The 14,510-nt window shown below is 35.3% G+C and overlaps 1 protein-coding gene across 1 annotated transcript in view; it reads right to left on the reverse strand.

Moving 5' to 3' along the window:
• LOC107598548 (type II inositol 3,4-bisphosphate 4-phosphatase) overlaps positions 1 to 14,510 on the reverse strand; it is a 164,806-nt gene that overhangs the window by 25,897 nt on the left and 124,399 nt on the right. The window contains exons 10-11 of the mRNA XM_016289922.1: positions 12,133 to 12,316; positions 5,456 to 5,731 (exon numbers count right to left, since the gene is read on the reverse strand). Coding sequence (XP_016145408.1) covers positions 5,456 to 5,731; positions 12,133 to 12,316 — 460 coding nt within the window. The remainder of the gene's footprint in view (positions 1 to 5,455; positions 5,732 to 12,132; positions 12,317 to 14,510) is intronic.

Raw genomic sequence — 14,510 nt, forward strand, 5'->3', positions numbered from 1 at the left:
AGAAACTCCGCGCACACACACACACACACACACACACACACACACACACACACACACACACACACACACACACACAAGCGTACCGCAGACCACAACCGCTCCAACTATCACATACAATTCAGCTTCAGCTCTGGTTTAATAGGGCTGATGTTGTTGGTTAACATTTTTTACTCGGAAATATTATATAGAGCACCAAAAGATAAGACGGTCTCCCCATGCATTACATTTAAAGCTAAAGGAGGAGGAAAACAAACATGCACGTTTGAGACTTTAATAGTAAAACATCCTTGAAAGAGAGTGTGTTTGCTCTTTCTATTTTATTGTACCTTTTATGGAGAGAGAGAGACAATAATATGACTTCTCATAATATTTAACTAAGCACTTACTGGTTACACCTATGACATTTATGCAAATTGATAAAAGCAGCACTTCTATTGGCTGACAGAGTAAAAAAACGACATGAACATAAAACATTCTGACAGGAAAAATGATCAGGCAAACGTCAGGCATGGCTTCTCCTTCCCTCCTGTGAGCGGCGCTCAAGGGCACGCAAGTTATTTTGCCATTGATTAGAGATGCTTGTCTTATCTTGGCCTCTAATCCTCTCCTGTTAGCCACGGTTATAACACACACACACACACGCACACACACACACACTCTTGAAGGCAATTACAGGAGGCAGACACCACAGCTTCACATCCACGTTTCACAGCACCACTGACTAAACAAACACAACACACTCTTAGTATGTGACTTGAGTTTGTAGTCACCCTTCAGTTTGTGTGGTAAAGCTTTCTACTATCAGATGCTACAGTAATAGTGGTTGCCGTGTGTGCTGATGTCACTGGCTCGGTTGCTAACCTGATCCCTGTCTGGCCTCTGGCCCTGTGGAATGACTGAACCTCTCAAGATCCTATCAAATATATCCGAGCTCAAGCGCTGTCAGACTCTCTGAAGTGCTGCAGACACAAGCAGCAAATGTGCAGAGTATGGAAGCCCGTCTCCGCCACTGAATAACAAATAAAGACAATTGGGACTTCTTTTCTCACAATTCAGATTTTTTCTTGCAATTGCAAGCTTATATCTCGCCATTTTGACTTTATAACAGGCAATTGCACGGTTATGTCTCACAATTCTGTGAAAAGTCAGATATAAACTCACAATTGTGAGTCTGAATTGCAAGACAAACATGCAATTGTGAAAAAAAATTAGAAAAGTGAGTATCTCACAATTTTGACCTTATTTCTCGCAATTTTGTTTATTTCCCGTAATTCTGACTTTGTAAGAAGCAACTGTGTTTATAGCTCACAATTCTGAAAAAAGAAGTCAGAAATGCAAGATATAAACTTGCAACTGTGAGAAAAAAGTCTGAATTGTGAGAAATTAAGTCAGAATTGCAAGATATAAACATCTTGCAATTCTGACCTTGTAACTTGCAATTGCGAGATTATATCTCACAATTCTGAGGAAAGTAGTCAGAATTGCAAGAAATAAACACACAATTTGCATAGAAAAAAGTCCAAATTGTGAGATAAAAAGTCACAATTACTTTTCTTTTTGTTTCGGACTATGAATCCATCCAGAGTGAGGATATCTAAAATGTTTTGATATTTTGAGCTGATTTTAGAATACATATTGTTTCCATTTGTCACGTTTCAAATGTTAAGGTTACAACTGAATCGGTCTGAAAAAAGAGTGATTTCTTAAAATTGTTATTTTCAAACCTCTAAATCTACTAATAAAAACTGCTCAAAATTAACCAAAATTAAAAATCATTCGCTTATAATGTCTGCACAGGAGTGACTTAGTGTTGTTTCCAAACAAAAGGAAATATCGATTGACCAGCAGTTTTTGGGTAACACATTACAAGTAACATGAGTTATATAATCAGATTACATTTTTCAAGTAACTAGTAAAGTAACGCATTACATTCAAAGTATGAAATATCTTAACTACTTTTTCAAACAAGTAACACAACCCTAGGAAAAAGTAATATATTTAAAATATATTTATTTCATACTAAATATAGTTCAAATCTATTAACATTTACTGACAAATTGCTTTAAAAAGACTTACTGATATAAAAATTATAATGAAACTTTATTTGGAATACTACTTGTGCACACTGCACATTTCTTAATATTAATCCTAAAATGTGTTTTAATGTCACTGTTGATGAGGATTGTATAATCTTTGAATAATATTAGTCTTTAAATGCAAAATAGTTAAAGTGTACCTGAAGTACTTGCCATACTTGCAACAGTTTCACTTTAGCACAATCAAACATACTTCAGTATGTCTTCAGTTGGACTTCAGGAATACTTCCGCACAATTAAAGTGCATTAAGCACAAAATTAGTTTAGTATACCAAAAGTACAACTGCAGGGTCTTTTTATTAAGCACATAAATATGTAAATGTATTTGTAGTATACATATCATGACATTTTATAGGGCTGCCCTCGACTAAGGATTTTTCTGGTTGACTAGTAGTCGTTCATTTGAAGCATTAGTCAACTAATCACACGTTTTTTAATAAACCGTTTAAATCATTATGAGCCTTTAATTGCCTACAAAGCCTAATAAGCGCTCAAGCACACGCATAAAGCTTGCCACAGCGCACCGGCAGAAGTAATGATTATGAATATGCCAGGGAAAAACAGTAAGGAGTATTTTAATAATTTGATAAACTACCTAGTGTTTCGATTTAAGAGATGAAGTCGGAGACACTGACTCGTCAGTAAAGGACGCGCCTGTATGCATCTTTCATAAGAATTACATAATCTGAGAATTTGTTTTCCATTTGAAAGTAGAGATTTCACTCTCTATAAATATATTTTTAATGTCTGTAAGGCAAAGATATACATGGAGTTTCGCGGTCAGGTTCACAGAGACCGAGACGGCAGAAAGCGCTTAATGTATGCTTTCATTATATTACAAAAGCGTGGTGTTGTGAGTGCACACAAATAAACATAGAGTCTTTACAGATTTGAAAGCTGTATTACTCTTATCTCTATGACCAAAAATTACAGAGTATTTTAGGAGCAAGAGCACCGGCACCTCCATCTGTCCTGCAGTGAGAGCTACTGTTCAGCTTCCACACACTAGAATAGTGCACATTTCTCTAGGATAACATTAGATTGAGTGGCCATGTAAAGTTGCTAATACTTACATATTTCAGATGATAAGTCATATTTGAGGTCGATGAATGATAGTCGAGTGTTTGGATGTCCTGCCCGATGTACTGTTTTCCCACATAGACCAGCCGTTAACGATCTGTCCGTCACGGACTTGTGATTTCTTAAAATTGTTATTTTCAAACCTCTAAATCTACTAATAAAAACTGCTCAAAATTAACCAAAATTAAAAATCATTCGCTTATAATGTCTGCACAGGAGTGACTTAGTGTTGTTTCCAAACAAAAGGAAATATCGATTGACCAGCAGTTTTTGGGTAACACATTACAAGTAACATGAGTTATATAATCAGATTACATTTTTCAAGTAACTAGTAAAGTAACGCATTACATTCAAAGTATGAAATATCTTAACTACTTTTTCAAACAAGTAACACAACCCTAGGAAAAAGTAATATATTTAAAATATATTTATTTCATACTAAATATAGTTCAAATCTATTAACATTTACTGACAAATTGCTTTAAAAAGACTTACTGATATAAAAATTATAATGAAACTTTATTTGGAATACTACTTGTGCACACTGCACATTTCTTAATATTAATCCTAAAATGTGTTTTAATGTCACTGTTGATGAGGATTGTATAATCTTTGAATAATATTAGTCTTTAAATGCAAAATAGTTAAAGTGTACCTGAAGTACTTGCCATACTTGCAACAGTTTCACTTTAGCACAATCAAACATACTTCAGTATGTCTTCAGTTGGACTTCAGGAATACTTCCGCACAATTAAAGTGCATTAAGCACAAAATTAGTTTAGTATACCAAAAGTACAACTGCAGGGTCTTTTTATTAAGCACATAAATATGTAAATGTATTTGTAGTATACATATCATGACATTTTATAGGGCTGCCCTCGACTAAGGATTTTTCTGGTTGACTAGTAGTCGTTCATTTGAAGCATTAGTCAACTAATCACACGTTTTTTAATAAACCGTTTAAATCATTATGAGCCTTTAATTGCCTACAAAGCCTAATAAGCGCTCAAGCACACGCATAAAGCTTGCCACAGCGCACCGGCAGAAGTAATGATTATGAATATGCCAGGGAAAAACAGTAAGGAGTATTTTAATAATTTGATAAACTACCTAGTGTTTCGATTTAAGAGATGAAGTCGGAGACACTGACTCGTCAGTAAAGGACGCGCCTGTATGCATCTTTCATAAGAATTACATAATCTGAGAATTTGTTTTCCATTTGAAAGTAGAGATTTCACTCTCTATAAATATATTTTTAATGTCTGTAAGGCAAAGATATACATGGAGTTTCGCGGTCAGGTTCACAGAGACCGAGACGGCAGAAAGCGCTTAATGTATGCTTTCATTATATTACAAAAGCGTGGTGTTGTGAGTGCACACAAATAAACATAGAGTCTTTACAGATTTGAACGCTGTATTACTCTTATCTCTATGACCAAAAATTACAGAGTATTTTAGGAGCAAGAGCACCGGCACCTCCATCTGTCCTGCAGTGAGAGCTACTGTTCAGCTTCCACACACTAGAATAGTGCACATTTCTCTAGGATAACATTAGATTGAGTGGCCATGTAAAGTTGCTAATACTTACATATTTCAGATGATAAGTCATATTTGAGGTCGATGAATGATAGTCGAGTGTTTGGATGTCCTGCCCGTTGATGTACTCTATTACCATAGACTAACGTTAGCCATTAACGATCTGTTAGTCATGGCCTGCGTGACTTCGCCTGTGGATTTTTTTTTTCTGCGAATAAAATTTTGGTCGACCAAGCCTTTTTTGGTCGACTAACGATTAGTCGACTATTAGGGGGCAGCCCTAAAATTTTAAATACATTTTAGTATATTTATTTTTCTCTAGGAGAGTTACTTTGTTTTCCCATTTATTCACTGACACTTCTGCTGTCCCCGTGTCGAGAGAAATCAGGAGTGAGATGCAGAGACACTTCCTTCAGCCCGAGGCTTATTCATTTTACTTTTGGTGTGAAAGGGCCTTTCCAGTTACCAAAAATCGAACTTTTTTTTGTTTTTTGTTATTAAAAATAAATAAGCAAGCCCAGCCCAGGTGACAAAAAGTAACAAAAAAGTAACGCAATGCATTACTTTTCATAAAAAGTAACAAATCAGTAACTATTTTATAGAGTAATGCAATACTTTTAAAAGTAACTTTCCCCAACACTGTTGGGTTTCCACCAAAATTAGTTAAAAATATCAGGAAAGAATCCAATATCGTGCATCCCTACTCCTAATGATGCATGATTTCCATGAAGTGAAGCACTTGCCCATTCCTCCTCGTCGTACTCTTTGTGGTGCGGGATGGAGTCGGAGTGGACGGGCGACGCTCGGCTTTCTCTCGGCGGCGTCTGGGAGCCATCCACATTGTTGCAGACGCTGTGTGGCTTCTCGGTGGCGCTGGGGTGCGGATCGGCTGTGGCTGGGGCAGGGCTGGACGGAGCGGAGCTCTGACTCTTGCTGACGTATCCGGGACGGGCGGCATGCAGCGCCAGGAGAGCACTCTTCACCAACTCATCCTTCAGAGCGTGAACAAACTGCTCCGTCTGCAGACAGACAGAGAAGAGCCAGCGTTTTAATAACCAACATTTCATTAAAGTACAGCACAGCATAAGAGCGTGTGATGAAGATAAAAGGGACGGGACGAGACACGCAACAGAAAACTAATAAACAAACAGCGATGGTATAGTCGATAGAAATGCAGAAGAAAGAGCGAGAAGAATTAGAGAGACACAAAAGACATGCCGGTTCTTCTGAAACAACAACAACAACATATGATTCAATTAATCTACAGAGTCGTGCGAATATTGAAAAGATTGCATGAGAAACAGAAAGAGCAGGACGACCTCATTCATATTCATAGGTACTTGTACATATGTATATTTTTCTATGTTTTTGAGAAACTTAGGCAACGTCCAAACGTCTGATTTCACAGTGAAAACCTCATCGGGAGACTTGTGAATAAACTTGATCTGAGAAAAAACTTTTTAATGTCAAATTTATTTATAAATGAAATCAAGATGAGACAAAGTAAACATCCTTAGCACTATTTGTGAAATAAATAAATTAAAAAATAAAATTGTTGTTTGGTTAATATAATAGCTATGAATAAATAAAAAGTTCTAAATATTTTTGAATCAATAAACTGCAGTTTGATCAAAATCACACACACACACAAAAATTAAATAAACATTTTAAATAAATTTCTTTACAGTAGCTTTTTGGTTCTTTTTTATGGTTCGCATGCAGTGAGAGCGCTAATCGCGCCAGAGCACGGAACAGATACTGTTTTGTGTGCACTACTGTCATCATTACGACCGCAAACATATTCTTTTACTACTACTACACTACACTTTTCAATTAAGTTTGTTCAATCAAGTATATTTAGGTTTATAATGGTCACCTTATTGATGAACCGGAAATGTAGTTTGCGAGTAAAGCTGCAAATTATTTAATTAAAATCAGCTGCCTCTGTAATAATTCTCTGATACATACAAGTGAAAATCAATGCACAGCATAAATTATAAATGAACTATTATTAATTATTTGGCAGAATATTAGCGAAAGTGTTTTTCTCCATTATCTCGTACATGACCTAAGCGTGCTCCGGCCCGGAATGTTTAGTGCAAGTGTGAGTGCAGGCCAGCGGGGGAGGGGGGATAATCGCGCTCGGGCTCGGTTCAAGGCAACCGTGTCTAGTGTGAGTACACCCTCCAGGTGTCTACGGGCCGTACTAAAAGACACTGCGGGCCGCCAGTTGCCCATCCCTGGTATATATAAATGAAAATTATTAAATATAATTCTTACATCTGTTAATTTAGAGAAATATGCCTTACAATTAAGAGTTAAACATTTTGAAAGAGTTTGAACGTTTAACTGAAAAATAATGATATAAAAAATTATAAAATATAATAAAAAAATTATATAATAAATAAATAAAATAGTTTTAATATACAATTATCTAAAATGGCTGTTTGTAATAAATAAATAAATAAATAAATAAAAAGTTCTGAAAGATTCTGAATCAACAAACTGCTGTTTGGTCAACATGATAGTTCTAAAAAAAAATAAAAAAAATAAAATAGCCAAAAAAAATCATAGATTTTTTACAGTTGCGTTTTGGTTAATATGATAACAGATTTTGAATCAACAGTTACAGCTTCTGTTTGGTTAAAATTATAGTTCTAATAAATACAAATAAATGAATAAAATAAAATAAAATAAAATATTTTGAATTAATTCCTTTACAATTACTGTTTGGTTAATATTATCTCTATTTAAATAAATAAACAAATAAATAAATAAACTGACAGACAGACAGACAGACAGACAGACAGACAGACAGACAGACAGATAGATAGATAGATAGATAGATAGATAGATAGATAGATAGATAGATAGATAGATAGATAGATAGATTGATTGAATTATTGATTTTAGAACATTAATTTTGTCTGAACATCAATTGTAACTTTAAAGTTACACTGTAAGTTTTAACTAAAATGTTTAAAAACTATAAAGTTACAAATGCTGTTTGTTTAAAATGATAGCTCAATTTTTTTTTTAAACAAATAAAAAGTCACAGCCCTAGATTTTGTGCTTGCTGTGTTGTATACAAAAATAAAATATAATAAATAAAATAAAATAAAAACGTCACAGCCCTAGATGGTGTGCTTGCAGTGTTGTACACAAGTCTAATGCAACATCAACACGCACCCACACAAACAGTCGCTGAGGGCTGGAGATTTCAATCAGTAGAAGCGTGTGATCATGCAGCGGCCGTCGCACTGCTAATCAAGGAGGTGAAGAGCGGCGGCAGAGAGAATTAAGCAATGAAGGCGGCTGATTGGCGATATTCCGCTGTGGCAGAAACAATCTCTGTGTCACAGATTGCACACTGACGGCAGCAGATGTAATTCATTAATTACACACATAAAACATGAAGGCCTCCAAACGAGACACTCGGCCCGGTGGCTTCTGTTGGCTTTGGCAGAGGGGAACGTGACAGACCCCTGGTCATTTGTCAAACAGCCTTCATGTTTACAAACTGACCCGTTTCAGGCCGAGACTCGGTGGTCTGAGTGAATGGGACGACAAACACGCTGCGTTTGTTTGTTGATGTGAAATCTGGTGTTGTCTACAGAAACACAGAGAATATTCACTGCTGTACCGATTCAGCATGCAATTCATTTCAATAATTGTATTTTAATGATTTGGTGTAATGGTTTTTAGAGTGTGAGGACACCCTCAAGGGGTCTACGGGCCGTACTAAAAGACACTGCGGGCCGCCAGTTGCCCATCCCTGGTATATATAAATGAAAATTATTAAATATAATTCTTACATCTGTTAATTTAGAGAAATATGCCTTACAATTAAGAGTTAAACATTTTGAAAGAGTTTGAACGTTTAACTGAAAAATAATGATATAAAAAATTATAAAATATAATAAAAAAATTATATAATAAATAAATAAAATAGTTTTAATATACAATTATCTAAAATGGCTGTTTGTAATAAATAAATAAATAAATAAATAAAAAGTTCTGAAAGATTCTGAATCAACAAACTGCTGTTTGGTCAACATGATAGTTCTAAAAAAAAATAAAAAAAATAAAATAGCCAAAAAAAATCATAGATTTTTTACAGTTGCGTTTTGGTTAATATGATAACAGATTTTGAATCAACAGTTACAGCTTCTGTTTGGTTAAAATTATAGTTCTAATAAATACAAATAAATGAATAAAATAAAATAAAATAAAATATTTTGAATTAATTCCTTTACAATTACTGTTTGGTTAATATTATCTCTATTTAAATAAATAAACAAATAAATAAATAAACTGACAGACAGACAGACAGACAGACAGACAGACAGACAGACAGACAGATAGATAGATAGATAGATTGATTGAATTATTGATTTTAGAACATCAATTGTAACTTTAAAGTTTTAACTAAAATGTTTAAAAACTATAAAGTTACAAATGCTGTTTGTTTAAAATGATAGCTCAATTTTTTTTTTAAACAAATAAAAAGTCACAGCCCTAGATTTTGTGCTTGCTGTGTTGTATACAAAAATAAAATATAATAAATAAAATAAAATAAAAACGTCACAGCCCTAGATGGTGTGCTTGCAGTGTTGTACACAAGTCTAATGCAACATCAACACGCACCCACACAAACAGTCGCTGAGGGCTGGAGATTTCAATCAGTAGAAGCGTGTGATCATGCAGCGGCCGTCGCACTGCTAATCAAGGAGGTGAAGAGCGGCGGCAGAGAGAATTAAGCAATGAAGGCGGCTGATTGGCGATATTCCGCTGTGGCAGAAACAATCTCACAGACAGACAGACAGACAGACAGATAGATAGATAGATAGATAGATAGATAGATAGATAGATAGATAGATAGATAGATAGATAGATTGATTGAATTATTGATTTTAGAACATTAATTTTGTCTGAACATCAATTGTAACTTTAAAGTTACACTGTAAGTTTTAACTAAAATGTTTAAAAACTATAAAGTTACAAATGCTGTTTGTTTAAAATGATAGCTAAATTTTAAAAAAAAACAAATAAAAACAAATAAAAAGTCACAGCCCTAGATTTTGTGCTTGCTGTGTTGTATACAAAAATAAAATATAATAAATAAAATAAAATAAAAACGTCACAGCCCTAGATGGTGTGCTTGCAGTGTTGTACACAAGTCTAATGCAACATCAACACGCACCCACACAAACAGTCGCTGAGGGCTGGAGATTTCAATCAGTAGAAGCGTGTGATCATGCAGCGGCCGTCGCACTGCTAATCAAGGAGGTGAAGAGCGGCGGCAGAGAGAATTAAGCAATGAAGGCGGCTGATTGGCGATATTCCGCTGTGGCAGAAACAATCTCTGTGTCACAGATTGCACACTGACGGCAGCAGATGTAATTCATTAATTACACACATAAAACATGAAGGCCTCCAAACGAGACACTCGGCCCGGTGGCTTCTGTTGGCTTTGGCAGAGGGGAACGTGACAGACCCCTGGTCATTTGTCAAACAGCCTTCATGTTTACAAACTGACCCGTTTCAGGCCGAGACTCGGTGGTCTGAGTGAATGGGACGACAAACACGCTGCGTTTGTTTGTTGATGTGAAATCTGGTGTTGTCTACAGAAACACAGAGAATATTCACTGCTGTACCGATTCAGCATGCAATTCATTTCAATAATTGTATTTTAATGATTTGGTGTAATGGTTTTTAGCCATGGTAATACCATTTTTAAGCCATAGTGCTATGGCATTATACAGTACAGTGATATATGTTAAAGCACCATGGTACAAGCGCAGTACTGTCGTCTGGTACAGACAGCAAATGTTAGTGAACTAGCCATTGTTTCTCTCAGTGATTCAGCAGAAGCAGCAGCAGCTTGTGAATGTGGATAAATTGAGTGTGACAGCAGCGTATTTCATTTGCAGAAATATTTGCCCTTAAAGCATGAACATTTGCCGGACTATTAACAGACGCACTATCAGCTGCACTATTCTGCCTCATTTTACATTTATGCTCCCAAACCACCATCTTGAAGATTAATACTTTCTTTACAATTTTACTTTCAAACTTTATGCAATTCCAGATTGACTCGGGTATTCAAGGACATTGGCTAAATTGCGTCTCGAATAAAGATTTTTCAAGGTTTTTTTGATGAGTCATAGTAATACTATAATGAATCCTCAACTACACCTCATGTCCAGTTGAGGTGTAAAAATATGAGTAAATATATATTTATATATATATATATTCAAGGATGTTGGCTAAAATAGCCTTTTAAAAACATATATATTTTTCAAGGGTTTTTTAAGTCATATTAATACTATAATAAATCCCCACCTACACCTCATGTCCAGTTATTACCTTAAATAATTCAATTTAAAAAAAAAAAATAAAATATTTATTTGTTTGTTTGTTTATTTCAAGGACATTGGTTAAAATCATAAAAAAGTGTTTTTTGATGAGTCATGATAATACCATAATAAATCTTTACCTAAACCTTACATCCAGTTATTACCTTAAAAAACTATTTTTGTATAATAAATAAATAAATAAACAAACAAATCAATGAATGAAAAAATATTATTATTAATAATAATAATAATAAATTAATGATACGTTTATTATTATCTAATTTAATATTTTATTAAATAATTAAATAATAATAATAATAATTTCAGAATGGATCCTCACCTACACCTCACGTCTAGTTATTATCTTGGAAAAATATATAGTTTTTTGTATATTAAAAATGAATTAAATTAAATTAAATATTATTAACGATTAATTATTAAATAATAGTTTTTTGATGAGTCATAATTATACCAGAATTATTTTTTTTAATTTTTTTTATGTACATCTCACGCCCAGTTATCTTGAGAAGAAAAAAATAATACATCCATATATAAATTTCGATTTTGGGGTCAGTGTGACTCCTTTTCAGTAAAAACAGCAATACTGTGAAATAGTATTACAATTTAAATTACATTTCTTATTATTATCTTATTATTAAGTCGCACCACTTCACATTTTTGTGTAAATGGTGACGCATTTTCTTCAGGAATCTCTGAAGAACACAAAGTTCATAAGAAAAGCATTTATTTGAAATAGAAATCTTTTGTAACATCATAAACGTAAAAAGAATACATCCATATATAAATTTCGATTTTGGGGTCAGTGTGACTCCTTTTCAGTAAAAACAGCAATACTGTGAAATAGTATTACAATTTAAATTACATTTCTTATTATTATCTTAAGTCGCACCACTTCACATTTTTGTGTAAATGGTGACGCATTTTCTTCAGGAATCTCTAAAGCATTTATTTGAAATAGAAATCTTTTGTAACATCATAAACGTCTTTCCTGTCACTTCTGATGAACTGAATGCCCTCTTGCTGAGCGTCTGCAGTCTCACCTTCTCCTCCAGGCTCTTGAGGACGTCTCGGAGAGGCTGGCTGGAGCTCTGCTGGGCCGTCTGGAGCAGCTGGTCGGCCAGCGCAGAGATGTGCGGCTGCAGCTGGGACACCACACACAGGATCTCGCGGGCCTTGGCCGTCTGTTCTGGAGGATAGTAAATGCACTGATATGCCGTGCTGTAGCTGGAGGACGTCATACAGGAGCCAGAGAAACAACACAGAGAGAGATGGAATTAAGAACAGCAGGGAGATGAAGAGCATCGTCTTGTTCATCATCAAACAGCTGTGATTACAGCTCTGTGCAGCAAATACACTGTGACAAAATATATCTAATAAACCCAGCCGAACCAATTCCAGTCCCTGTGTGAACAGCGCTCACTTCCTGAACATCACGGCCCGCGTTTCATCTGAGCTCGGGAGACACTGGCAGCCAGGAGAAATTACTGTTTTTGAAGGGATCATATCATGCATTTTTAGCAGATAATTTTTTCCCTGATGGCCACTTTTTGCATCTAAAAAAGTCATGATTTTTTTTTTTCATGACACGTTACCCTCTCTGTGACCCTGTGGATGTTTGTATAGATGACCTGGTCTGCAAATAAGAAAATGGACTAGAAATGAACGATGACAGACATGAATTCAGGCCTCAATTTGGACAACAAAATGTCTTTTAATAATGTCTGTAACGTACCAATATGATTTCAATAAAAAAAGTTCTAAAATAAATAATTTTATTATTTAAAAATATTATATAAATATTATGTATTATTTATTTTAAATAATATAATTATATTTTTATGCTAAAAATAATGAATTATCAAGGGCAAACACATAATGACGAGCCGGTGGTCTATAATTTTGTTTGTGATGCTGGAGATTAGAGACGGAGTGTTAGCATCCTGATCCTAGATCAGTGTATCGGCCGAGACTCACAGAGACCAGGCTCATCGCTTCAGATAATTAGCTCCCGGGAGGATCGCTAACCACCGCGGCTCTGAGCAAATAAAAGGCCTTGCTTAAAGAGAGGAGACGCACACCAAAGGACAGAGGAAAATATGAGAGGACATCAATAACTCAAGCCACTGGACTCATTTAGCAGGTCTACAATGACAAAACACAGCAGAGACCGGGTTAAAAAGTCAAACTGACGCTTCATGTCAGTATAGGGGAGCAACTCACTAAAAGTAATGACACAACTTAGCTAACATAGATACATTCACACTCTGAGCAGGGGCGCAGATGGGATTTTTTAACTGGGGGGTACCAAGCTGTCAGCAATAGGGATGTAACGATTCACTCAACTCACGATTCGATTCACGGTTTTGATTTCACGATTCCATTCACGATTTTGATTTCACGATTCGAGTCACGATTTTTTTTAACAAAATGAGATTTAAGACAAATTATAAATTAAATGTGTCCTTTTATCATTGCTTGGACAAAATACTGTACGTTTCTCTGTGAAATTGAAATATAACACTATAATAATATACTAATATAGCACTTGCATATGCATTATACAGAGGCAAGAGGAAAAGACAGTAAGTTTCCCTCAGACATACATTCATATAAACTCCTACCCCCACATGAACGTACACAACCAGGGCAACGACGATCGTGGAAACAAGTGAAGATGACACACAATCATATTCAAACAAAAGCCAACACGGAAACAAAGCAAAGTCAACATTACTCACCTATCAAAAAGAAACAGGACAACCTTGGCGTCCGATTCGAGCCCTTCCCGCTCCTTGAGTATCTCTCCACTGCTGGAAAGCTGCTTTCTTTTTAATGTTTTTTTTCTTTGATATTTTCCTCTTTTTTTATCTGTCATCTTTCTCTATCTATAGTCAATCTGCTAATATCCATCATGTGCGCTCAAATTGAGTGTTCTCTTCTCTCTATCAGTACAAGACATGACCCCTTACTGCTGATTGGCTACAAGTGTGTTTTGGGACTCGGACAGACACTGAGGTCAAAAGCGTTTTTCAAAAATCGCTTAGTGCACGTTTAAAGGGGTCATAGGATGCCCATTTTCCACAAGTTGATATGAATCTTTAGGGTCTTAATGAAAAGTCTGTAACATAGTTTGGTTAAAATTTCTCAATGGTAGTGTAAAACACACCTTTTTTACCCTGTCAAAAACAGCTCTCTCGTTTTTGTAGCATTTTCCTTTAAATGTTAATGAGCTCTGCTGACCCCGCCCCTCTCTTCCGAGCTGCTCTCAGAGAGACTGTTTACTTTAGACGCATTCATTGTGAAACTGGCTAATTAGCACATTATTAGGAAAGGCGATTTGCAAAGATTCATTACAAAACATTATACTCACTTCTTCTGTAGATGAGGCTGGATCACGAATGATTTGCGCGAACATAGA

Source organism: Sinocyclocheilus grahami, unplaced genomic scaffold, assembly GCF_001515645.1.
Source record: "Sinocyclocheilus grahami isolate Dianchi unplaced genomic scaffold, SAMN03320097.WGS_v1.1 scaffold252.1, whole genome shotgun sequence".
Taxonomy (NCBI): Eukaryota; Metazoa; Chordata; class Actinopteri; order Cypriniformes; family Cyprinidae; genus Sinocyclocheilus; species Sinocyclocheilus grahami.